Source organism: Cyprinodon tularosa, unplaced genomic scaffold (genome assembly GCF_016077235.1).
Source record: "Cyprinodon tularosa strain WSP-4 unplaced genomic scaffold, ASM1607723v1 ctg1195, whole genome shotgun sequence".
Lineage (NCBI taxonomy): Eukaryota > Metazoa > Chordata > Actinopteri > Cyprinodontiformes > Cyprinodontidae > Cyprinodon > Cyprinodon tularosa.
The window spans coordinates 20,001-46,647 of record NW_024037998.1 but is presented as its reverse complement, the minus strand read 5'-3'; the positions used below and the strand labels follow the sequence as shown (position 1 = coordinate 46,647).

Genomic DNA, 26,647 nt, shown 5'->3' with positions numbered 1-26,647 from the left:
CATTACACCAACTACACACACCAGTGATATGTTTTAAAAAGGTGCCCTTAAGGAGGCAATTACCTGATCTATTAATAACTATATCTTCCCTCCTATTAATTCCTTTGTTCCCATGCCAACCTCAGCTGTTTTTGTTGATATGGAATACTGGTATTCTTTATAGATATCTTCCCTTTACCTAATTATCCTACCTCATTTTCCATTACGTTTTGCTTTCTCTCCCTACTATATCGTTCTCTCTAGATTTAGGTAGAGGAATCTGTAAACCAACATCTACATTTTAACAGTTTCCTTAGCCAACCTAAAACCCAAATCCCAAAATGTTGCTTTTATTTTGAGAGGATGATTTTAATCTGTTTAACATTTAACACAATTATACATGTTTTTCTAATTATTTTTGCTGTTAGCAGGTCGTTCTGAACGTCACAATTGGAACTATTGATAAAAAAAATAAAAACATTTAACTGTCTTTTTTAGGTTTATATTTCCTGGTTAAATGTTGATTAATTTATTGAATAGCGGTTGAAATTTCATAAAACCCTCTTTATCTATAATATAAACAGAGCTTGATGCACAAGATTACAAACGTTGCATTTGCTCCAAGTACACAGTGACCCTTTTCTGGGGTCAGGTTTCCCTCAGCATGTATCTCCCTATGTGTCGCAGTGTCTGCCAGCCAATCAGCTCTCTGCTCTGCAGCCTTCTTGTTCCCTCCTCCTCTTCCTCCTCTTCTTCCTAGGACTGCTGCTGCTGGCTCTCTACTAACTCATAAAATATTGCTCAGCTGTGTCGCTGCCTCCAGCCAGTTCCTGCACCAGCCAACATGTCCGTCGAGGTAAAATCAGCAATCTTTTTTATTGCATGTTTCATCACCTTGCTGCTGCTATTGCTGTTTGTTTGCTCATCCATTTTATAGTCAATAGCTCGATGTAAGGGAAATCATGTCTGCTCTGCTCATCTACTGGTTATGTGGTGCTGATGCTGCAGCTGCATGTGCTGTTATTTTTTTAAGCGCCAGAGCTGATAAGAAGAATTAATCTTTTTTTAAATCAATTTTGAATCACTTTTTGCAGCAGTGGTTTCAGTTCATGAATGTTGCTTATACTTATCCTTAAAAGGGGCTCTATAATTATGTGCATGTCCCAGATCTTTTTGTAAAGCAGATTATTCAAGCAGGGACAAAAGCACCAGAGTCTTGTATAAAAAGCCCTTTGTTTGACTCCCAGTTGTGCAGCAGTCGGTTTCCCAGGATTTGCCCTGTGGCTTGACTACAAATTCAGTGTTGGATGTTGCTCATTAATATGCACATTTCCTTATTCTGTACCTCTGTCTGAACACTATATCAGATCGGTGGCTTTGAAGTACTTTAAATTAAATCGAAATCGCCTGTACCTCCCAATGGGTCGTGTTCTGAATGACCTTTTCTAAGTGTCTGACCCTCAGGCAGAGTTCAAGAAAGTGGCAGACGAGGTGAAAAAGGTGAAAACGCAACCTGCAAACGATGAGCTGCTCATCCTGTACGGTCTGTATAAACAGGCTATAGTCGGGGATGTTAACACCGGTATGTGACTTGATCCGCATGAGCTAAATGAAACTTTTTTCTTTTAAGTTTTGAACTACTGTGTTTCTTCTCTTAACTGCAGATAGACCTGGCCTGCTGGACCCTACAGGAAAAGCAAAGTGGGATGCTTGGGAATCAAGGAAAGGTAACAAGTTGACATATGAGCGATCTTGAAATGACTGATGCAGATAAATACTTACAATTCAGCACAGTGTGCAGTCATTGTAAATGAATGAAAGACTCTTTGTCCTTAATTCACTGATAACAAGCTATGGCAAGTTCAATAAACGATTTTACGAAGTTTCACAACGTGGTCTTCAAAAAACAGCCTTACTATAATCCATCAAAGGCTTGTTAATAACTTATTTAAATCTAAATTATAAGTACTTTGAAGAAAAATGTAACCTCCCTGGAATTTTCCTCCTATTCTCTCCAGGTTCCAGGTCTGTGCTGATTAAAATTTCCCCTACAGCATAATGCTGCCACTACCATGTTTTCTGTGAGAATGACATGATTTTGTCAATGTGATTTTGACAGATTTTGGTCAAAAGATCCCTACTAGATGTCCTAGAAACAGACTGTAATCTATAATTGGCCTCTGCTGCCTTTCTGGTTGTTGCTCTGTTATCTTACTGGTTTTGTTTGTTTATCAATGCCCTTCAACAAACCTGTTTGGTCTCCACAGAGCAGTGGGATTTATACAGAGGAAATTACACAGGTGCAATGTCTTAAATAACCTCATGAAGTTATCTGGCAGCGCTGTGTCTCATTTAGGGGTTTTAGACTAAAGGTGACTGAAAACAAACTCAGGAAAAAACATAATTGTTTTTATTCTAATACACAAATATTCACTACATATGGATATTTTTATTGAGAATCTTAAATCTATTCTCTGCTTGATGTTGGTCCATCAATTAAAGTAAACACTGAGATTTGTAGCTGTAACGGCAATAAATTGTGATTGGGTTTTAGGGTTGTAAATACCGCCACAAGGTACTGTATAAATTAATCATGTTGCTAGTGGTAAAACAGAAACAAAGTGAGGCATTTTTGCTTGTGGTGCATCTAATATGTGTCTCTGCTCTGCTTCAGGAATGTCCAAGGAAGAGGCGATGTCGACCTACATTACACACGCCAAGGAGATTATTAGCAAATATGGGCTGTAAACTTTGAGATAATCTAATGAGGCCAAGCTAATGGAAGGCTAGAGGAAAATTACAAAATCGGTTACTAAAACAGAGCTGCTATTTGCCTTCTATTCCCAGAGGCCATAATTATTCCTTAATTTGAGGTTGTTGTTTTTTTTACATATTTTTTTCCTAAACTAATACAAATAACCAACTGCTATGCAACTATAATAGTCATATATCTGTGGAAATTTAATGTACTTTAAGAATTCACTAATTTGTAACATGGATAAAAACCCCAGATCAAATGCTGTTAAATGTGAACAAATATAGAAATTAAATGACTTTGCCCTGTTTGTGAATATGTGTTGTGTGTTTGCAGAGCATGTGCATGAATTATTTAAATACTGTCATATAAATGAAAAGACAGGAGCTGTTTGAAAAAAGGTAAAAACTCTATATGTTAAAAGAACGAAATGTTTCTCAGCCTTTTTTTGTAAAATCTGTAAAGAATGTGCATATTGTGACTGGCAACAAATGTCAAAGTTTTGGTGATGATCCTGATCACCATCTGGATACAGGAATTGTTTTTAAGGATTCTGTGAATACAAGGTGGGATATATCGGGAATACTTTTATGAATTATTAGTGAACATATGGTGGACTAACATTATTAGAATACAGTCATTATACAATTCTTCCTTTAATTACAAAAGAAACTAACAAACCTTTGAAGTTGGGTAAATCAACATGGGCCAACACAGTTAAATTAATTTCAGCAGGAATGAAGGAACCTGAAGAAAACTCTGCTTCAAAATGCAGCATAGAATCCACAACTACCTGGTTAAAGCAAGCAAAAATCTCTAATAGAGCACATAGAGAAAGGGAACATTGACATGACCAAATGCCTCATCCAAGCAATTTGGCATTGCAGTTTTTTTTTAATTATTATTATTTTAAAACCTGCTCACTTTTAAATTCGTTTTGATTAAATAATACTTATTCTAAAAACGGTCTAATTTTGTATCCATGCTTTGACCATTATTTTGTTTTTGTTTTAGATTATTCGCTGTGGTCAAACAGCCAACGCAGCTAATTTTTCGAATGTAAAAATGGGTCAAATGTGCGCATGCGCTGTAGTGTGTTTGACTTCATGCTGTAGCTGATGGTGAAATTTCCGCCTCAATATTTGGGATTCAAATACTTTGGATCAGATCAAAAGATCGGACTCCCCTCACATGCTCTATGAATACAGATAGTGTGGTAGGCTACTTGCAAGTATAGTGCAAAAATATTCACTGTAATAACAATCGATGTAATAATCAATATGAGACTACATATGTATCAATAACTAAGGTATTAAAATATTTGCAAAGTCAAGAGATCATCCACCTTTGCATGTTGACAAGAGATAATACAAAAATAAAAATCTATTAATTGCTAACTTAATAAATTAGCATGTAACCCTAAGGTTGCTAAAACACTACTGCTTCGTTCACTGTAAACAGGTCACCTTTCGTCGTTCCTTTGAATGAACCGGCCTAAAGAGCCGGCTCTTTCGGGCAGACACGCATTGGCTGAGTGGGGTAAAGGTGAACACAGGCTGGCGTTGCAGCTGCAGGAGCTGCAGACAGCAACACAGCCACATTCCCTCTTTTATACAGCTGTGTAAAAGGAACCAAACCCAAGATATTTATACTCAAAACATCCCGGAGAAGCTGAGCTAGCAGTAAGTTTCCAGTTCGATTATCTTTGCTAAATAAAGTAGCCGCGTTTTGATGTAGCATTAGCCTTCAAAGCAGCACTGAATGACACCTTGTTTGTTTTTAACTGTAGGAAGAGTCGAAATAACTTTTCTTGATGGATTTTTTCTGCAATAGAGGCCTTTTAAAATGTATGAGAATATGTTTATCCCATATTGAAACGGTGAGGGAGGAGTTAATTGTTGTATAACTTAAACAAAAACAAAGTAAATACACGTGATCAATTATCCCTTTATACTTAGACTAGCTGACATGAAGTTTGATTTTTTTTTTTATGAAAATTATGGCAAATTATCTTTTGTTTTTGTATCTGTTTGTTAGCTACGCAGCAAGTTATTAAACCTTGCTTTATCTCTATGCAATTCTCAGAAGTGTTGCACTAATCAATAGACAGAAATGCACAGATAAGGATCCTCCTGGACATGTCTGATGTTTGACTCTGATTTTGAATCATCCTGATTTCTTGTTTCCAAGAACAAACACATTAAATAGAGTGACAAAAATGTAACAAAAAATAATGGAATGAAAATATTCTGATTCATGCAATAAATCATGCGTCTCTTTATAGAAACCCTGTTTAATCTTTGTTCTTCTTCTTATTATTATTTATTGCTAGCAATCAGAAATGAGCTAATTGAGGTAGACATAACTTTCTATCACTGAGTTATAGATATCTGATGGAGGCAGGGGTGGAGCTAGATGGGGGGCCAGAGGTGGCCATGGTTTAGCAAACAAAAAGCTGACCGCGGACAGTGCCGCAGACAGGAGGTCGGCTTGTTTTGTTTTTATGACCGAAATTGAGGAAAACAACTTGTGAAGTTTGACCTGCTAGAAGAGCGAGGTGCGCGAGAACACTGGGACCCTTTTTCCACTTGGATACCCGTTCTTTTTCGCCATCATGTCCCTCCGTTGTCGGACTAAAATCACCCCCACTTCCTCACCGCCTCGGCCGTATCTAGACCCACAGCTTATAGCGCAGCCCGCACGCTTTTTGACGGTATATTATAAATCTTTTGTTACAGAGAGAAGAAATGGCCAATCAGTTAACAGACACTCTGCCTGAACGGACCTTTCAGTACCAGAACAGTCTGCCTCCCCTACCTGTACCATCACTCCAGGGCAGCCTGTCTAAGTATCTGGATGCAGGTAGGATGGATTAACTCTTTAGATGTGATTTAACCCATTTAGGCCTAAAACGCCTGGAAAAAACACCTTAAAAACCTATGGCCGATTTTAAAAAATACCCCTAAAACCTGAAGTTTTTCTGTAAATTCAGCAACTGTGTCAACGCCTAGTAAATTATTGATATCTCAGCTTCTGTAGCAGATAGAACTCAAAATATATTTTATCTTTGAAATTCTTCCAAAAAAAAAAAGTGAAAAGCAGTAATAAAAAAATAAAAAATTCAACCTTTATTTTTTCCATATGTAATCATGTCTTCATTGAGAATGTGCAATATAAAACGTTTTTAAAATAAAGAACAAACATTACATAAATAACTATCTGATGATTACTTATTAACAGTATTATTATGCATAATAATGCATATGTCTGTGTTATAAATTGCATACAACTTACCTCCAGATGGCCACAAATCTGTCCCGGGACATATTTTGGGGCAACTGCGTCCTGAAGAGAGGTTTACTCTGTCGCCAATAATCTCTTCGTAGCCTACTGGCAACACAAGAAGTCCCATGCCCATACACAGCCCAATAAATGTCTTCATCTCCGTCACAGTCACGGGTGACCACTTTGCCATCTTTGCTCTTGTTGGAGTTTGGTTTGTTTGGTCACTGTACCTATTCGTCTCGGTAACAAGATGCATCCAAAGTTCTTCATTAAAAATATGCTCAAATGCCTGCAGCGGTGTGGTGTCTGCAGGCAAATCAACTTTCACTCCAGGTGTGCGGTTGAAAACACTCCGTGCATTGCGGTGGTAGTTCGATTGGTTCAGCGCGTTCAAAGTCATCATTTTCATCTATACCGTCATCAAAGCCGACACACTCCTCAAAATCACTGCCTTCCGACATCTCTTCTCTGTCAAACTCCTCCATGTTTGCTTGAAAAAAACTTCTTTCTTCTTGCTTGACTTATATGCTCTCCCGGCGTCAATGGTAGAATTACGCAACAGCGCCCCCGGCTTGAATGGTAGAAATGCGGTAATGCTTTCCCGGCCTAAATGGGTTAACAGAGTAAAATATTGATAAATTTGGATGTTATAGCTGTGGTTGCTATGATAAAGAAGCTCTGAGGCAGTGTTTAGAACATTTTAGAAGCTACTGTAGAATATTTCAGGCTAATTATAATCGTCAACAAGTTAATTTAACAATCATTTTGCAACGTCTGTGCAGCCATAATACGTATTTCATTTTAGTTCTCACAGGAGCAGAGTTCCTCTCTGATAGGTGCATCTACATGAATAAAATCCAAAATGTGAGCTTTCCAGAGCTCAGGAGAAACCAATTGGTTTAAAGCTTTAAAGTATATTCGTCCTGGACTTCCAGATTTATGAACAGACGAAGCACCATGTTAAAACCACATCATCCATTTTCATAACTGCAGAAAGTATCTTTCCAATTAAACCAAAATAGGACATTTAGTGCCTCTGTCAGGCGTTTGATGAAACTGGCATTCCAGATACCACTTTAATGTAATGGTTAATGCTCTCACTCTAATTTCTCTTTCAGTTCGTCCATTTGCAACAAAAAAAGAGTTTAAAGCTACCATGAACACTGTGAGGAAATTCTCCGAAGGTGTCGGCAGAGAGCTGCACCAGAAATTGCTGCAGAGAGCGAAGGAAAAGAGAAACTGGGTCTGTGGCTGAGCATAACCCTGTTAGTCCTTCTTTATCAAAGAAGAGAGCTAACAGTCTGTGTTTTCCTTCAGCTGGAGGAATGGTGGTTGGACACGGCGTATCTAGAAGTGCGGATTCCCTCTCAGCTGAATGTAAACTTTGGAGGCCCTGGGCCTTACTTGGAGCATTTCTGGCCTCCTGCTGAAGGAATTTCTCTGCAGAGAACCAGTATCATAACATGGCACACGCTGCAGTACTGGGACCTGCTCCGCACGTAAGACATGCTCACACATATAATTCAATGTTTTATCTCAAAGAGTAAACATTGGATGCTTCATTTTCCTGCATTTGCTTTAGGGAAAGACTTGCTCCCCAAAAAGCTGGGAAAACCCCACTAGACATGGATCAGTTCAGGATGCTCTACTCCACCTGCAAAGTACCTGGAGTGAAGAAGGACACCATTCGTAACTACTTCAAGACAGGTGGATTTAGCCTTGCTGCTATCAGACACGCCTGGAACCTTTGAGCTTTTTTTTTAGAGCTGTTATGTTCATTTTGTTTTGTTTTCCAGTGAGCGAGGGCCCGTGTCCTTCCCACCTGGTGGTGATGTGCCGTGGACGGATTTTCACTTTCGATGCACTTTTTGATGGACAGATCCTGACTCCTCCAGAGCTCCTCAGGTGGGAGGGAGATATAGACTAGCAACCTACATCAGCATTAGTGTTGCGCCGATGCCATTTTTTGCCCCTGATACCAATACCCGATACCTGGCTGTGCAGCATTGGCCCATACCGATAGCATCTGTTTGAAATTGATGTGTGTGTGTATATATGAAGAGCTGCATACCACTTAGATGTAAAATAATTGCCTTAATGGCTTTCTCAAGCTGCTGCCTATCTTTGTGAAGCAGGAAAAAGACTAATACAAAGTGATTTTTATTGCCTACCTGGAATGGGAGACAATAGTTGAATAAACTTTTGGCTCTCAAAATGGTATCGGTGCGCTATTTGTTGGTATTCACCGATACCGATGCCACCATTTTAGTGCTGGATCGAGGCCCTGCCCAATACAGGTATCCTTATCAGTGCAATACTTATCAGCATAGATCCTCCACTGAACCCAAAAGTGTTTTTTTCTTTGTTTATTTATTGATCTATAAATAAACAATCTACACTTGTATAGCGTATACACTTGATCTACACTTATACAGAGGTTCATTCAATGATGAATGACACCAGATCAATGTTAAAATGCCACATAACATTTTGCTGGTATTTGATTTTTAAGCTTTATTTATTATTATGAGTAGTATAGATATTGACAGATCCTTAATTAGCTGTCAAATCAATGAAAATGGTTTTTGGTCAGTACAAACTGGCCTTAAAAAAATAAATTTTATGTAAAGAACATTTTTCCAAAGCTGGTGAAGATTCTTTGTCATCAAGGTTATGGTCATTCCAAAAAAGTAAAAAGTAAAAAAACAGTTTGAAGATGTTTCTCCTCCCCCTTAAACAGAGGGGGTGGACTCAGGTTTCAGCTCTCAGAAACCTGCAACGCAGTGATCCAGTTGATTCCTTCCCGCTATCATCTCAATGATCATTGCCATGCAGGGGATCAAAACATCTCGCCTGGTCAGCCAGGCCAACAATGACCCTAAAGACTCCCTTTTCAGAGGCATAGACCAGTAATCAGTGACAAAGACCTCAATGCCTCCCCATTACTAAGGGGTGGACCTGTTCTTCTGGTTCAATTTGCATTTTTTCTAAGCCATTACAAGGCTGTTGGGCCACTCTATAAAACATGGAACTCAATGCTAATCCAGACATTTTGAATTGAAGAAGCTACCTGGATGGGAAGCGAAATGTCTTCAAACTTGGAAAACAAGGTCCAGTGTATTTTTATTTTTTTTTCCAAAGGTTTGGAATGATGAACAGTGGCATATTATTTAAAGTTTGTGCTGAATGTGTTCTTGGATGTGTGTAGGCAGCTGAGCTTCGTGAAGAAGCGCTGTGAGGGAGAACCAGAAGGAGACGGGGTTGGCGCACTGACATCTGATGAACGGACTCGCTGGGCAAAGGTACTGCCGCTGTCTTCTATTATAGAGACAAAACATCAGCGTCATTATCATTCATTATTCTAAACTCTCATTCTGAATAACTGAGAATCAATACCTCTGTGTGTATTTTTCAGGCTAGAGAGCATCTAGTCAGCATCGATCCACACAATAAGACGATTCTGGAGACCATTCAGAGCACCCTGTTTGTCATCTCCCTGGATGAATCCAAACCCTACTCCCGTCCCGAGAACTACACTAATGTATGAGAAGCCCTAATCTGAGTTATCTCTCACTGCAAACAACGTGATCTGATTATGTTGCTTTGAATGCAGCTAACGGCAGCAGCCCTCACAGGTGACCCCACTATCCGCTGGGGGGATAAATCCTACAACTCAATCGCATTTTCAGATGGCACTTTTGGATCCACTTGTGATGTAAGTTTTGTTGCCTGGTTCTTCAAGAAGTTTGGACTAATCTGGGATCTAATTTATGTGTTATCTGGGTCCTACTAAGAAAACAATCAAATATTTAGAGGTGTGTTTGTTCCTCGTACAGTTCTCTAAACGTTTAATCGATCAGCCTTTAAAATCTTCCACGGATGAGTGGATGGGGTCTGGCTTCTCTTTAAAGTCTCCGGTTTTACATTATGAATCTTTAGCCTGATCTTTGTACATTCTAGTTTGTAAAGTTTTAAAAACCAACAAGAACAAAAATTATAAATTTTTAGGTTTAAATGTGGAAAGCACATAGGAACCCTGAGTTTGGGACTGAAATAAGGTTTAAATTTGATTGATTTGGAATTATTTTGGAATTATTTTGCAGCATGCACCATATGACGCTATGGTGCTGATATCGATGTGTTGGTATCTTGACCAACAAATCAGAGCTACAGAGGGACAATGGAAGGTAAAGCTCAACTTTTTAATCCCATTCTAGAAATACCATTGCGCTCGCATCCTTCCCAGCTTCTCAGATGCTGCTTTCTGTTCTTTTTAGGGTTCAGACACAATCAGACAGATTCCTTTTCCTGAGGAGCTGCTGTTCACTTTGGATGAAAAAGCCTACAGTGACATCCATCATGCCAAACAGCAGTATCTGGAGTCTGTGAGTCTTTGGAAAGCCTTATAGGAAAAATAACAACCTTTATTTTATTGAGTGTGGGCTGATCATCAGCATTATCGGTGCTGTTGCAGACCCAGGACCTGCAGATCGTGTGCTATGCCTTCACAGCGTTTGGAAAATTGGCCATCAAACAGAGGAAGCTGCATCCGGACACATTTATCCAACTGGCAATGCAGCTAGCTTACTACAAATTGCACAAGAAGTATGCAACTGATACTTTTAAGTTAATCAGTTTTACTTCAAAAAAAGAAAAAAACGGTCTGTTTGTGGTTTTATCAGGCCGGGAAGTTGCTATGAAACAGCAACGACTCGCAGGTTTTACCACGGCAGGACAGAGACTATGCGACCTTGCACCCAGGAGGCTGTGAACTGGTGCAAAGCCATGATGGACCCTGCATGTGAGGTAAAGCTGAACAGTATGTTGCTGCTGTAAAACCAGTAATAGGCAATGATGGAAACAAACTAACACATGGTGATAAAAATGGTATACTTTTATTATCATGTGTTTTTCCAACCCTTTGCTCTTCCTTGAGAAGCTTGTATCAACTTTAATCGGGTTATCTCTGCTGATGAGTTGTTTTTTTTTTATTTATTTTTTTACCCTTTTTTTACTGAATCTTTTTCAAAGCAGCTTGTTTACAAATGTAAGGCCGCCATGTCTCCTCTTAGGTGAAAGCTCGGAGGACCGCCATGCTGTCAGCTTTTAATAAACACAACAAACTGATGTCTGAAGCTCAAGATGGAAACGGTGAGTTTGTGGAATATTCTATTATAAATTACTTGAAAGTTTCATTTTGGGAACAACAGTGAAATAAGCTGAGCACGGGACTGGAAAGATTTCTTTTTTTTAAACTGGTTTCTTTTGGCCTGAATGATCCGTTGTTTGAACCCTCTCTGTATGTATTCTGATGTAAGTTTGCTGTTGGCTGCAGGTTTTGACAGGCATCTACTTGGGCTTTACCTTATTGCTAAAGAAGATGGACGCCCCACACCTGAGCTGTTCTCTGACCCCCTCTACTCTAGGAGGTACTGCCACTCGCTTCCCCTCTATCTGCATAAGTTGAGGATGTTAAACTGCCTTGTAGTCAAAACTTGTTTCAGTATAGGAAAATTATTTCTTTGTAAAGTCTTAACACATATTGGAAAAAAACGTCGGCATCTAATTTATTAAATAGGCCTTATCAAATACAGTGACTGCATTTATTTCTAAGCATGAAGCTCACTCTGGCTGCATTGTGCCTGAATGCAATGAACAAGCAAGGTAATGCTGTATATATAGTATGTCAATGTGAGAAGCAAAGAAGCTGAGGAGCCCGCCGACAGAAATTTGGAAACCTCTGCTCTAGAGTTTTATTTTTGGTAGTATTCAAAATATCTAATTAAAGTCTCTCATGTCAATCTAATTGACTACTAGTTATGTTATGGAAAGCTCTGTGTTTACACTTTAAAGCTTTCTCTCTCCGATTCTTTTCCTGAAAAGAGATCACTCGGGGAAAAAAAATTTAAATAACACTTGACAATGTATGTGTGAAATGACCATGAGACATGACAGAATTTGTAATCTTACTCAGATCAGAGAAATTGCTTAGAGTTACAGAAGGCAGCGCTTTATGTAACTATCTCATGCTCACATCTCGTGAAGTGGCCTCAAATCACAGTTAAAGGTATAGAGGACGATCTTTTATTTCTGGGTGGATCATCAAAATAAGTGGTCCTCCTTATTGTCAATCATTCAGGTGATATGTTTACGTAAGGCCATCCCACGTGCTTGTCCCCTTAGCTATCTTTTTCTGTGCATGCGCGCTTTTGATGAGTTACGGTTTCAGACAGTCATTGAAGCTCACATTTCTCACAGCGGTTCATTGAAAATGGCCGAGGACCGTAAGAGGAAAAAGTGTCTACGACGTGTACGAGAAGAAAAGAAAGGTCTCGGAAGAGGCAGATATGTCCCGGAATGCTTTGCACAGAGAGCTCTCATCGCAAAGCATTATGGGATTTTCTGTTACAGTGGTGACTGAGTGGCCCCGGCACCGCGCAGTGGAGGAGGAGTTACTTTACCAGCGGGGAGCAAAAAGTAATAATCTGTCCGAACGATAAGTTAACTGAGTTTGCTGTAAAGTCCACTCTATAGTCACCTCTCTATATAGTGATTGAGGGATTTAGGGGTGAAGGTGGACGTTCGGACACAGTAAGCTTGTATGAGCCATGGGAGCAGCAAGTTTCAAGCAGAGCCTGCATGAGGAGAAATGGGCTCTTGCATGCTTTTAATAGGCGTTCCCCCTTGGGAGGGGGTACTGGATTGTGCATGTACATTTTTTGTGGAGAGGGCAGGTCTTTTAAAAAAAATTGCAAAAATGCTTCACAATACCTTTAAAGAAGCATTTTATACATCTCCAGAATGCTACATTATAACATCATACACATCTGTAAATGAGGAGACATCCATGGATCCAGCCTTTTTAAAATATTCCACTATGTTCTTAGATCAAGAACACTGCTCTCTCCATTCCCAAATCTGTCAGAGAAACTGTCCTAATTAAACTACTTGGGAAAATATTAGTACTGACAAGCAACATACAGGTAATATTAGGCTGTAACAGACTCTTACATCATCAATAAGAATAATCCTAACAGGTAATTATTTTTGTTTCTCCCTAAATTTGAACAAATATGTCCAAAAAGAATCTGACACTGAGAGTCTTCAGTCCGTAAAGCTAGATAAAAAATTCTATCTTCACATATGAAAAGATGCAGAGAAGTTTTTTCCTTTGGTGCTTTTGAATGGACCGTTGCGTCTGTGTCTGCAGTGGCGGCGGTGGGAACTTTGTGCTGTCGTCCAGTCTGGTGGGCTACACAACAATAATGGGGGCGGTGGCTCCGATGGTTCACCATGGTTACGGTTTCTTCTACCGCATCAGGGATGACAGGTGGGAGGAAATCAGGTTCTAGGGTTGTTTCCATAAAACAAAAAAAGGTGACTGACTAGTTACCTCAAATTCTCCAAGCTTTGATTTAACATTTTTGTTTTCCCTATCATATAGCATTGTGATCTCTGTCACAGCCTGGAAGTCCTGCCATGAGACAGATGCAGCCTCACTCTTCAACCTCTTCTCCAGCTCCATGCACGAGATGCTCCATCTGGCCACCACAGCTAATCTATAAATAGCCATCCATTAAAGGCTGAATTTGTTTCATTTCTTCTCTCCCTCTTGTCACATGCAGCTCAGACTGATTTTATACTGACAGCTAGATCAGCACAAATCAATGCAAGAGAGCAGAATCTGTAACACTACAGTAGATGAGCTCTGCTAATGAAAAACTTTTTCTTCTTAGCATTTTTATTGATAATTTTTCTGTGCACATATGACTGTTTATTTCTTTGATTTTTGTGCAAGATTTGTTTTTATTTTGCATCCAATTGTTTTTGAAATTGCATAATTTCTGTTAGACTCCTGTCCTGAAGTTTGAATGCTACTTTTACTGATCATGGATGACAGACCCCGAATGAGCCGTATCGATAAAACTACAGTTACTACATAGAGATGTTTTTAAATAATGCATGCCTTAAAAGAACTGTAGTTCCACAGCCTTGCTTTTTATTAATGTTCTCAGGTCTGTGATTATGCAAATGTCCCCTACCTCTTTTCTTCTTGCTAAAGAAGCAGAAACCTTACCTTTGATCTATGATGGATGGACTCCTGATGAATCTGAGCTCATAAATAATCTTAATTGTAAATATATAACAGGTTTAATTTATCTGCAGAAGTCCATCATTTTGTCATGGGAAAAAAAATGACACTCTTCGCTGCATTTTGGTTGGATTCTCTCTAACAAAGAATTACATATTAAATTATTGTTAAAATACATGGTTCAATTCATTTTATTTATATAGCGCCAATTTACAACACATCATCTCAAGGCACTTTACAGAGTTCTTACATTTCATGCCAATGAGCCAAATACATGAAAAGATAAAAATGGCTAGAAGCAGTACTGCAAACTAGCTCTGTACAACAGAGCACTTCTGTAATGCAGAGCTGGTTTGCAAGGTTTCACTACTTGAAGCATTTTTCTTTTGCACGTTTGCCGTACATTTTTTATTTGCTGCTCATTTGAACTTAGCTGCTGTGTATTTTCTCAGAGGGATCATTTCTCTATCGCAGCATTTTCCTTTCAATGGGTTTCGTGGTTCATTTATCTATTTTCAGCAGGTTCGTTTTAGAATTTTCTGTCAGTTCATATATTTGCCAGATGTGGACACGCCTCAGTCAACATGTTTCAAGAAATAACTTGGAGGCATTTGCTGCATGTTTCACCTATGAAAAAAAGTCAGCTGCTTTTTTGAACACCAAACAACGTGAAGCATATTCATGGATTTGAAATTATTCCTATAGACTTTTATACCTTTCATCGAAGTTTTTCGCCACCAACTCTTAACCCATTTAAAAATAAAAAAAAAAGTTAATTACATATGTAGATGCATTCTGATGTTTATTTGCTGTGACAAACATCAGAATCAGACTGTTTTCTTTGCTAGTAAAACACAAAAAGAGAAATGGTATCAATGCTTGAATACACATCTTTATTACACAATTCATTTTTACTCATTCCCCCCAAATATTACTGAAGTATCAATAACCAGAATACATTCCCCTCAGAATATCAGCTCTGCATCAGTGATCCCTGTTTACAAGTCACACATTGCATTTATGCAAGAGATCAGAATCTGCATAAAGTCAATCCATCCATCATTAAATGAACTAACACATTTAGGCATTACAAAAAAATATATAAATCTTCAAACAAACAGAACAAAACAGTTTCAGTGCAGAATGTAGGATTTCTTATTGGCTGTTACTCTTATTTAACTTTATTTTTAAACAAAATAATTTTCAGTCTTTTTTTCTGATCAGTTTATATGACACCTGAGTCAACCAGATTAAAAGCATTCAAACAGGAGTGTCCCTCAATCTATTAACCTGCTAAACAAAGACTGCTGAAGTAAACAGATGCTGGCATTGTGGAAGTTTAAGGAAGGACTAATGTATTCTGCTTTCTCCACAATTATGTCAGTTATGTCGATCCAACACTTTTCATTATGACATCTGCTATAAACAAGCATTTTTACATATCTGATGTCTGGAGAGCATCTCAAGAACCACAAAAGGGGCCTCAGCCCCAATTTGGGGATCCACAACTTTACATGGTAAATGATATGTCAGACTTGTTTTGTAAAGAGGAGTGCGAGGTGATCAATATCTTAACAGTTTAAAAATGTGCCACAGTTTGCAGGTAAGCATAGAGGTATGAGGCTTACATTAAAGCAAATGGTAGATTTGACATAAAAAATAAAGCTAATCATATGAGAGTTAGGGGATCTATGATAAAGACCAGATTTAAACCAAATCTGGACATTTATTGCAAATAAAATTTGCTTTAAATCTATAATTTCACAAGTTTATTGAATCAGATCAATCATAGTTGTTTTATGAGCACCATTTTAGTTAATCTGATAGATAAACTGATGTCATGCTTAAAAGAAAATGAAATGTGAGTCTTCAACATTTATTCTAAGAAACGGACAAATACAATCCAGTTTTTCTACTTTCTCAAGGAAAATATTTTTGTTTTCAAAAAGTTTTATAAGGTGACAGCAGCAAATCACAGCAGTTAAACTTAAAACAGTGTAACTAACGAGGCATAGCCATCTTTTTCAGTCCCAGTTGTTTCACTGAAATCATTGAGCATAAATCAGTGAAAGTGCCTTAATGTAAAACAACCTAAAAGAAGGCAGAAAGTGCTCCTCTAAGTTCCTTTAAATCCCTCAGCAGGACAAATAGTGACTCCCACCGTCCCCTCACTCTGTCCCGTGGCCCAGCTGTGTAGTGACCAGCATATGGTAGACTCCCTTCTTTGCTAGCAGCTGCTGATGCGTCCCCTGTTCAACCACCACGCCTCCCTGGAAGACGGCAATGCGGTCGGCGTTCCGGATGGTAGACAGACGGTGCGCCACGATGATGCACGTTCTGCCTTTGCTGGCCTGGTCCAGGGCGTCCTGCACCACCTGCAGAGAGACGATGAAATCATCAACATGCTCCAGTAAAACTGATTTCCATTTATAAACTAAACCAGCAAGACATGGGAAGTACTTTTGTATGCAAAGTTTATTTATTTTTAATAGGTGGTACACCCGCTTTTATTCTCACCCCAGCTACAGATAATTTTCCCCAAGTTGATCTCGAGATCATGCCTGTGTGTCTTTCTAAAACATGGGTCATTAAGGTAGACGAGGCAGCATTGCTACTATATATACACACATATATAATTTTTCCTGCAGTTATTAACATTCTTTATTGGGCTTCATGGCACTGTGTGCCCACCATCCTTTCTAGGAAGTGATTGATTTTGCAGTTGCTTGAAGATCATTTAGTAATCAAAGCTTCAGTGATGGAATAGAAAGACAAACCTTCTCACTCTCTGTGTCCAAAGCAGAGGTAGCCTCATCCAGCAGCAACACTTTAGGGTTGCGGAGGATGGCCCTGGCGATGGCTATTCGCTGCTTCTGACCACCAGACAACTGCGTTCCCTTATCGCCCGCCTGAGTGTTGTATTTCTGCTCAAGCAGAGAAGCAACAGAAAGAGTCAGAAACAGAGATTTTAGAGTAGCATTACATATTTGTGGGAGCAGTTTCCTGTAATCAAGTCTTATGTTTGCAGGATATTTATGTTTGGGTGAGTCATTGCCTGTTTTCCAAGAGGGTTTCCTTCACTTGGGATATTTTGTTCCAATTATAGAAAACTTTAAACTGAGCCTGAAGCCGAGTGAGAAAACAGCTGCTAAATGGTTGTCCATTTTTTGATTACAGAACCTACATTACAAATTATGTTGCAATAAATAGGTGAGCTCAATGAGTATAAATATTAAAGTTTAGAATACCTATAAAAAATGTTAAGATATTTTTGAATCTGAGAAGATATGATCAAAACTGCATAAGTCATACATGGTTAAGTGTAGTTAAAGCATAAACCATTACTTTTGAAAGTTGCGAGTCATCACAGACATTTTATCTGGATGACCAAAGACCTTTTAAACCTCATAAAGATAAGCGCTTGATAAAACTGCTTAAGATTACCTCAGACATTTTCTTGCAGCCTTAAAATTTTCAGGTAAAAAAATCTGAGAAAAGCTATCAAGAGTCTATTGTTTGAAGTTGTTTCAAAATTCAGCGTGTGTGAGCTGTGATTGACACTCCATCAGACGCTCCTCTGGCTGTGATTGGTTGTTTTGACTCTTCCCGAATTATTCTTTCCAGATTGAAATACAGGCAGTATGCGGGACCAATTGAAGCAGTTTTTTCACAGGTTACATATCACATGTACTGCTGTCTGGGCATGGGGACAGTTTTAGCCAATATGACAAAAAAGTGATTTTTCAAAACTTACAGACTTCAGCTTTAACATGAAATCATATTTAACAGAAATAAAAGGCTTGAAAACATAATTTAAATAATTGGTTTTACTGACTCCATTGAGTTAGGGAAATTATGCTTTTCAATAATATTGTAATCTATTGAATATAACTGTTCACTTGTAAATATTCAATTCAAGATGAAACCTGGATTCAAGTCCTGCATGAATACAGCATCACATCAAAATATAAAATCAACTTTATTTAAATATTTAATCAACTTTAAACAATGTTATGTAATAACATCATGGGTGGTAAGAATAAGTTGGTAAACACGGTTTTACTATGAACTGCTTTGGTTTATCAGAAGTGTTGATTCTTTCTGGTGATAAATACTGAAATTTTGCTGCATACACAATTTCGTTTCAAGCCGATTAAATTATTTTCAAAACACACAAAATGTTTTATTTATCACCAGGAAAAAAAATGAATAGGGGAAAAAATTATAAAAAAGGAGATTTTTGGTGTCATGATCCTACATTAGGTACCTCACCTTTATTACTCAACAAGCTAAACAAAGAATGTACTCCAACATTTGCTGCAGGAGATAAACCTGACCTAAAATAGAGGACATATAAAGGGATAATAACCTTGATGTTCTGTGTGATGTGTGTGCATTTACCTGAGGCAATTCATCTATAAAGCTGTGAATGTTGGCAGATTTGGCGGCTGCCTCAATCTCCTCTATGGTCACCTTGCGGCTGTTGTCGCCATAGGCGATGTTTTCCGCCAGAGTGCAGTCGAAGAGCACCGGTTCCTGGGACACGATGCCAATCTGAGATCTGAGCCAGTGGATGTTCAGCTGTTTCACATCAATGCTGTCCATCACCTGGAGGATAAAGCATGTCCCAAATTAAGTGATCAAACTGAGGCTAAAACTCCTGGGAATCTTGTTAGAGTATATAGCATCATCACAAGGTTCAATTTAAAGCAAAAGTTATGAATATAAATAAATGTCTATGATTCCTGGATGACCACTAGAGGGTGGTGCTGAAAGCACTGAATTTTCCCTTCGCCCATGCGCAGTTCAAATAACTCTAGGAACAAAGTCACACTTGTGACACCCTGGATCACCACTCAGAAGTTATATATTCTGGCATCATCCAGGGCTCTGTTCCTACATAATCTTTTTGCGGAAGCAAGGATTCTGAGTGACAGAAAATCTCTGGAAGTCAATAGGGATTCATAGAACCGTAGTTACATTCGTAACTTTTGTTCCATTTCATCCCTACTGATTGCCAGAGGGTGGTGGTGAGAGCACTGAATAACTAATACCAACAATGTCACGAGGAATCCTGAGCGCATACCTCACTGAGAGGGCCCAGCCGAACATCGTAAAAGAAGTTGGCACAAGGGATGAGGAGCAGCCACATTGACATTGTACAACCTGGTGAATATGCAATTATGGCTTCCAGCAAAACCCCCCTCATGCCAGCGAAGGAAGCAGAGATGCTCCTGGTAGAGTGGGCCTTCACACTGATGGGCAGTGGGCAGCGCACTGCACTGTAGGTGTTGTAGATGACATCCACAGGCCAGTGGGAGCGATGTTTAGGTTTAGAACGGCCCCATTTGGAACCTCCATAGCACACAAAAAGCTGGTCTGTGCAGCAATATATTATGCCTCCAGTGCCGGTACAGGGCACAACAACTCAGACCCTTCCTGAGTCGTACCAGACTGTGTTTGAAACTTGGCCAACCTCAATGGCTGTTTAAAATGTGAATAGGGCAATACTTTGACACAAACGCACAGTTGGGCCAAAAGGTAACAAGATGACACGACATGAGGGACTGACAGAAAAGTCATGTAGATCCAAAGCCCTCTTAGCTGAGACAATGGCTAACAAAAAGGCCACTTGAGCTCCACTGCACCAAGGGCTTGAAAGGTGAACAGCACAAAGTGTTGAAAACCAAAGGAAGATCCCAGTCAAGCACTTGAGGAGAGAGCAGCATGCACAACCTATAAGCACCTCACAGAAAAAGAGAGACCAGACTCTGGCCCTCCGGATGGTCATCAACAGTTGGATGATGAAAGAGTGCTGCCACATATACCTTAAGGGCCGAAGGAGAACAACCCCTATCAAGCAGAGACCGGACAAACTCTTGAACAGTAGGCACTGGGCAGGAAACTGGTACCTCATTGCGGGCCGAGCACCACTGAGAAAATATAAGCAATCTATTGTTGTGTTGCACTCGAGTGGTAAACCACAGATGTTGTCTGTCCAAACCAGTACATGCTTCCCCTGTAGGTAGGGCAGAAAGCACCTGAGAGCAATGAACACAGTACGTAGCTCCAGAACATTTATGTTTGTTGCGCTGCCGTTGACCCCAAATGTGCAAACCGCTCTCCGTTGCCACACAGCGCCCCAGCCCCTGCGACTAACCTCTGCGGGGACCACCTCCTTGCAACACACCATAGGGTCCAATAGAGACACAGTGATTGCTGGGGGTTAGATGAGGCATACTCCTTCGGAGGCCGGAAAGCTGCTGGCTAGTCTGACGAGCATGAAAGGTCAGTTCAAGTGCCTCCAGAGGAGCTCCAAACAGCTCCTCTGGCACAACTGGGACACCTCTGAGGGCTCTACGGCATGCAGAGGGAGACTGTGCCAGCCAGACCTGCAGAAGAGCTTGGATGAGAAAAAACATGACACGGCCATGCTTTTTGGTAATCAGCTCAAAGGCCTCCGATAATGCGTCAACAAATCCCCAGCCGAAGTTGCAACAACAGCATGCTGAAGCAATGCAGAGGGGGCAAACAAGAAGTTTGCCAATTAGTTCCCAAGGAAACCAGCACATGCTCCTACATTATATGACTTACTGAGGTGGTCATCGTTGACCCGGCATCGAGTTTGTGGGCATCAAACACAGTGCAGGGACTCTTCGGACATAATTTATTAGGCAACAGCAGGTTCAACTGCTGGCATATGATCTAGGCCAGCCTTGGCTGACCCATGCATGGCAGCCAGAACCACGCCATAAGTGGACAGATGAAAAAAGCACTACCAAAAGCAGCGGCCTCTTCTTGCGGAAGTTCCAGCTGCAGTTGCCTCAAGGCCATACACATGATATCCTGCATAGTTGTCACCAGTCTCGCCAACTGTGGTCTAGGATGAAAAAGAGCGAGTCTCGATGCTTGAGAGGAGTGCCTCTTCCCGATAATAGTCGTCATTTCTAAAGTGAGAGGCAGATTCAGCAAGAGAAAAAATATCTTCCTCTGCGAACAAGCCCGGCATGGGAGAAGAGGAGAGCCCAGTTGTTGGGAGTGAAGCATCAGACCTCATATCCGACCTCATCTCAGCCAATTCAGTAGATATTCTCTGAACCCTCAAAGATTGGTCCTCTTTCTCTTAGAAGGTGGTAAAGAGACTGTGGTCTTACCACGGCGGTGCTTTAAACCCTTGAGTGGGGCTACCTGCCCAAAGGTCGGATGGTCTGAGTCCTCCTGAGGGCAAAGTTGGGCCAACCGAGGCATCGTCAATGTGTGGGACATAAAACTCCAGTTCACATTTAGTGCGTTCAGCACCGCCCTGTGGCAGTGAGTAGTGATGCAGTTGAACTTTGCTGACTTTGACTCTACCAATTAAAACCTCTCAGCATAGCTTTCAGTAGACTAATGATCCACAACATTTGGCCAAATCATTACAGGAATAGCTAAACAGACTCAAATTCGACACACATCTATCACCGTCTTCGTCTCAGTCACCGTCTCACCCTGTACTGCATCATCATATAGGAGGAGCTTCAGCTGCGTGAAACTGAATCCCCACTGACATGAAAAAACTCAGGAAATTGACAGAATTGGAAGTGCTTCATTAGTGCAAGTTCTAGCATTTAAAATCATCATTTGTAAAAATGAACAAAAAAAAAAAAGAGAGAGAGATCCTATGTGCTACTGTTGTTGCAGATATATTAAAGATAATTCTTTAGGTCACCCAGAGGTGAATTATCCCCCATTAAGCACCGAATTGAATAAAAATTATCTAGCCTACTTTGTCACTGCTTCTTTATTTGTACAAGCAGATGCTTGTGCTGTGCCAGTCTCTTGATATAAACTTATTGAATAACATCACATGGCATTCCTGTTCTGATAGTGAATATATTGAGCAGTGAACACCCTTAGCCAGTGGAGTTCACCGCTGGCCACTTTAACACCCATCACTCTCACAGTAGCCACAGTGTGTGGTCTGAACACACCATAAGAATGGACGATCTAGTCTTTTGAGAATAAGCAAAGAATGATCAGAGAGCTCTGTGTGCTTTAAGTTTGTTAAATGTTATTGAAGATGTATTCATGAACATCTGGTAAAAAGAGCCATGACAGAAAGGTATTCTGTAGAGCAGCGGTCCCCAACCTTTTTTGCACCACGGACCGCTATATGTCAGACAATATTTTCGCAGACCAAGGGGGGGGGGGGCAGACCGGCTGGGGGGGGGGCGGGGGATGGACCGTTTTTTACTTGATCGTATTCAAATCAGCCCCCACCCCCCGCGCGGACCGGCCGGGCGGGTAAATACGATAAAGTAAAATGATACGACTGGCATAAAATCAAATACAAACAGCATATAAATAAAACAAGCCGGTCCCATCGAGGCGTAATCGGAGACAATGACACACGAAGTGTGCTCTGGATTTCCAGTCTGCTCCATAGCATTGTTTTGGTCGCTCTAACCGCAGAAAATCCCGCTTCACAAAGATAGGATGTTATAGATAGGATGAGTCTTAACCTGTGTCAGGGGGTACTGATGTAATTGGGAGAGAATACCACAATTTTTTTATATTTTTCAAAATAAAACATCACTCAGACTCTGATCGTCGATAAATTATTCTGTGCGGCCCGGTACCGGTCCGCGGCCTGGTGGTTGAGGGCCGCTGCTGTAGAGGTTTTAAATCCCACTTAATAAACCAAACATACTAGAATTGATATTTTGATTGTTTTAAAACATCCACTTATGAGATTATTCTGCTGCACTGAGCTTTATATTCAGCTGGACCTTCCTTTTAGTTTAATAAATATACAGTAAGATAAACATTTTACTGTGAATTTAAAAACAAATTACACAACGGTGAAATGACGTACAAAACAGATTAAATTTACCATAATAAATACATGTGCAATTATCTGTTTTTAGTTTGCATGGACAAATATACGTTTTTCCACCCACTCTCAAAGGCAGCTACATCATTAGGGAACCTGTGGCTTCAGAATTTATAAATGGCTAAAAGAAAGAAAGGAAAAAAAGAAACACCAGAAGATGTTTATTTTTATATGGGACTTTGGGCTAAAACCAAAGTGCTTTTAGAAAGATATTATTTCTCTTCCAAACTACCTGGACATTCTCTTATTATTTCAGTTATATGTATATTTTTTTAACCAATATATTTAACCAATGAAGTGGCTATAAAAATCTAAATATGACCACCGTTACAACCTCATTTGACCTAAATTAAGTCCTATTGCCATCAGACCAAAATGTGGGTCTAATTAGCAACTACTTTTAAATTAAAAATAAACTTTTTTTTAAAGGTTTTGTCTATTTCATGGTTCCTGGATAAATTCATCATGAATGATTGAAGAAAAAAGTGTGATATAGAGTTGAACTTTCCAAAATGTTTTCTGATATCAGATTAGTTTGCCTATTGTTAAGGGGGAATATAAGAATGACTGCTATACTGTAATCTGCTTGTTCATTTGTTTATGTGATGTTAAGCATGTAGTTCAGATCCTGGGAATTTCTATTTTGATTGTATATCTATTTTAACCTTTGGCTCATTACCTACACACAAACTAGTACTTGTGGTTAAAACTGATGCCTTAAATAAATTTTCAGCATTATTGGTTTTCCTCTGAAGAGGTCCCTGTAACTTTCAAACATTTTAAGACTTCAAACTTTATATTTATACAAAATGTCAACAACCAATATAATTATAGTAATACAAATTCCTTATACACAACTAAAAGGGATGAGGTTGTATAATTTAAACAGCTTGTGTACATTTATATTTTATTTTAGATTATTTTTATTATAAACAGAGAAAAGAAAGCTTCATATTAAGGTTTGTGATAAAGCCAGACACCAGAAGATAATAATAAATGCTCTCTCTCTCCCTGAGCTTCAATAAATGGTTTAAATCCTAGATCAAAGTTTGCCTGGTGAATTAACTCTGCGATGTCTTTATGCGCCATGAACTGTTGTTTATGGTTCAGTCAAACATTAACTATCAGACTGGAAGGGCAGGGAGCTCTCATATTGAGGTGTGTGTTCCTCCTCCTTACCACTCGGCCCTCTCTGGGGTCGTAGAACCTCTCCAGCAGCTGGATGGTGGTGCTCTTTCCACAGCCGCTGCTCCCAACAAGGGCCAGAGTCTCTCCTTTCTTCACACTCAGATTCAGGCCTTGTAGGACGGGCACGTCTGGCCTTGTAGGATAGTTAAACTTCACCTTATCGAAGGTCACGTTACCCTCAAATGTATCCTTTAGATCAGAAAGAGGTGTTGCATAACAATGACTTTGCAGAAAGACCTTCCTGTACAGTGTAGAAGGTGAGTGTTGCTTGGTGCCATACCGGTGACTCTCCCTGCTCTGAAAGGTTGTCGATCTCTGGCTCTTTGTTCAAGAGCATCAGGAGGTGGGAAGCAGACATTTTGGCCTTGGCGTAGTTTGGAGCAAAGGAGTTGGCTTCTCCGACCGCCATGGCTCCGAACAGAACGGCAGAAATCACACTGACAGAAAAAACAAACAAATACTTATAAGATTTCTGATGGGCAAAACTAAGTTTAGCCGTATTAGCAGTTTATCAGAGGTCCCAAAAAGGTCCCACACCTCTAAAACTTTTCCTGGTGAATAGGATGTAGTATTTATTTTATTTTCCTAATATGTGGTTCAAATATTTATGCCATTAAATTGCAAAATGCACAATCAAATAATTAAATGTATCATTATATTAAAAACACATAAAATAATGAAGAATCCAAAGTAATTTCTTTTTTAGTAACATAATTACTCTACTTTATATTTATATATAGATTGAAGTAATTACATATATTTTTAGGGGTTAGCCAGTCTTTTGGGATTCAAAGGCTGAAATATTTGGGAAACCCTTTATTAGCAAACTAATCAGGCTTTTTATTGCTCCCGTATTATCTGCATTATTTCGCACACCTTTAATGAATTACCTATTTTGACTTTTTTTTTTCATATATGTTGTAAATATGTATGAACTTCCTGTGGTTTGGCTGCTACCTTGGCCAGGTCTCTCTTGAAAAAGAGATTCTTTCGTTCGAAAAAGAGATTATGTCGTTTCATAAACCGCAAGCACCAAGAAGGACCGCCTCTTAAAGTCTTTGCTAAGTTTGCGTGCTAAATAGTGACTGTTGAGACACTTCTACTTGCTGCTCTGTTCAATAACCCACTGTTCGATTTTGTCCTCTAACTGTATCCATCCAGCTTTGTTCCTTCGGAAACTCTGTTTAGTCTTCTTTTCTTGGCACAGATCATCTTCTTGCTTCCTCCACTTCTGCACCATTGATTCATTAATGTTTAATTCTGAAGCTTCTGCTCTGATACCATGTTTTACTGGGCAACTGATAGCACTGAGTCTAAACTCTACGTCATACGCCTATCTCTTGAAAGGAGCCATTAGGGGGTCTTAACAAAATACAAATTAAAATGAAAAATCCAAGTATGCGCCAGGTGCTGCTACTTCTACTGGAGAGAATGGAGACGTCAGTTACCAGACCTGAAGAAGCTTAATCTTGATTTGTACATAGGGCGCACTGGAATTATAAGGCAGCTGATGGTTTTTGAGAAATTGAAGGCTTTTAGGTGCGCCTTATAGTGCGGAAACTACAGGACTTTTAGAACATCTTCCTTGCAGAGTGTCTCCCTGTGGGACACAGAACCACTCTCCTCCCTTAACCATGCTTTGCAAAATCTTTGAAAGCATAGCACTGGCAGCCTTTGATATTAAAATTTATCATAGTTTTGCCAAATCTAATATTTTTGATAAACACTGCTTAACTCAAACAAAAAAGTTTAGTCATATTTATTTAGTATTATTCACAAAGTAATAAATCATATCTTTAAAGAAAATAGCAAATACAAGGGCCTTATTTTAGCTACATGCATCTTCTCACTCAAAAAGTTTTCTAAAAAGCTGTTTTGTTTTTTATAATCTCCATGTTTGCTTCAGAGGTGCCAAAGCAATAGGAGGGAATATTTATGCAGTTCTATGTGTTCAGACTGTTCTGTGGACTTCAGACTCTGCTTAAGATAACAGGTACAATATAAATGGGAGCCATAACTATTTCTTGCAGTAAATTATTGAATAACTGTATGATCCCAACACATGCTTGTATGTAGAGTGAATCACCACATGAACAGGTGTAATCATTAACGCAATAAAAAGTTCTCTAGTGAGGGCAAGAATGTTTACCTGAGATGTTATCAGGTTTCCATTTTTCTGATCCTAAACCGACTGCTGAACATCTGCCCAGAAGATAGGACAATACTCACAGGAATACTCCCTCCACATCCATCCTTCCTTCAATGATGAGCCAGGCTCCAAAACGGAAACAAGCTGCATAGGCAAAGTAGATCATAGCCTGGGAGAAGGAGAAGGTAAAGCCGTACACATGGGCCTTTTTCTGGGAGTTCCTGCGTAAAGGGGAAAAGTTAACTTCTTGATAATTAGCCTTCAGCTAAATCACATTTGATTGAATATCTGCACATACTTATAGGGAACTACCAGATTTTCCTGATA

The 26,647-nt window shown here is 39.5% G+C and overlaps 3 protein-coding genes across 4 annotated transcripts in view; 2 read left to right on the top strand and 1 right to left on the bottom strand.

The window, feature by feature from the left end:
• The first annotated feature begins 680 nt into the window (after positions 1-680).
• acbd7 (acyl-CoA binding domain containing 7) lies at positions 681-3,050 on the top strand. Its single transcript, XM_038269354.1, has 4 exons — positions 681-835; positions 1,444-1,561; positions 1,644-1,706; positions 2,654-3,050. The coding sequence occupies exons 1-4, from the start codon at positions 824-826 to the stop codon at positions 2,725-2,727; spliced, it is 267 nt and encodes an 88-aa protein (XP_038125282.1). The 5' UTR covers positions 681-823; the 3' UTR covers positions 2,728-3,050.
• Positions 3,051-4,135: 1,085 nt separating this feature from the next.
• crot (carnitine O-octanoyltransferase) lies at positions 4,136-14,286 on the top strand. 2 transcript variants are annotated; one of them, XM_038269332.1, is made up of 17 exons: positions 4,138-4,416; positions 5,473-5,596; positions 7,138-7,262; positions 7,337-7,518; positions 7,602-7,726; positions 7,816-7,924; positions 9,228-9,321; positions 9,435-9,560; positions 9,633-9,734; positions 10,123-10,206; positions 10,297-10,404; positions 10,494-10,624; positions 10,702-10,825; positions 11,092-11,170; positions 11,355-11,448; positions 13,230-13,349; positions 13,464-14,286. In XM_038269332.1, the coding sequence occupies exons 2-17, from the start codon at positions 5,482-5,484 to the stop codon at positions 13,582-13,584; spliced, it is 1,839 nt and encodes a 612-aa protein (XP_038125260.1). In that variant the 5' UTR covers positions 4,138-4,416; positions 5,473-5,481; the 3' UTR covers positions 13,585-14,286. The 2 variants fall into 2 exon arrangements, with proteins under 2 accessions (XP_038125270.1, XP_038125260.1); XM_038269342.1 differs by lacking the exon at positions 5,473-5,596 and having other exon boundaries at positions 4,136-4,416.
• A 610-nt stretch (positions 14,287-14,896) lies between these two features.
• Positions 14,897-26,647, bottom strand: part of abcb4 (ATP-binding cassette, sub-family B (MDR/TAP), member 4) — a 30,681-nt gene continuing 18,930 nt past the window's right edge. The window contains exons 20-26 of the mRNA XM_038269323.1: positions 26,619-26,647; positions 26,401-26,541; positions 24,452-24,608; positions 24,163-24,360; positions 18,513-18,719; positions 16,889-17,035; positions 14,897-16,486 (exon numbers count right to left, since the gene is read on the bottom strand). The exon at positions 26,619-26,647 is cut by the window's right edge and continues 72 nt beyond it. Coding sequence (XP_038125251.1) covers positions 16,280-16,486; positions 16,889-17,035; positions 18,513-18,719; positions 24,163-24,360; positions 24,452-24,608; positions 26,401-26,541; positions 26,619-26,647 — 1,086 coding nt within the window. The 3' untranslated portion in view covers positions 14,897-16,279. The remainder of the gene's footprint in view (positions 16,487-16,888; positions 17,036-18,512; positions 18,720-24,162; positions 24,361-24,451; positions 24,609-26,400; positions 26,542-26,618) is intronic.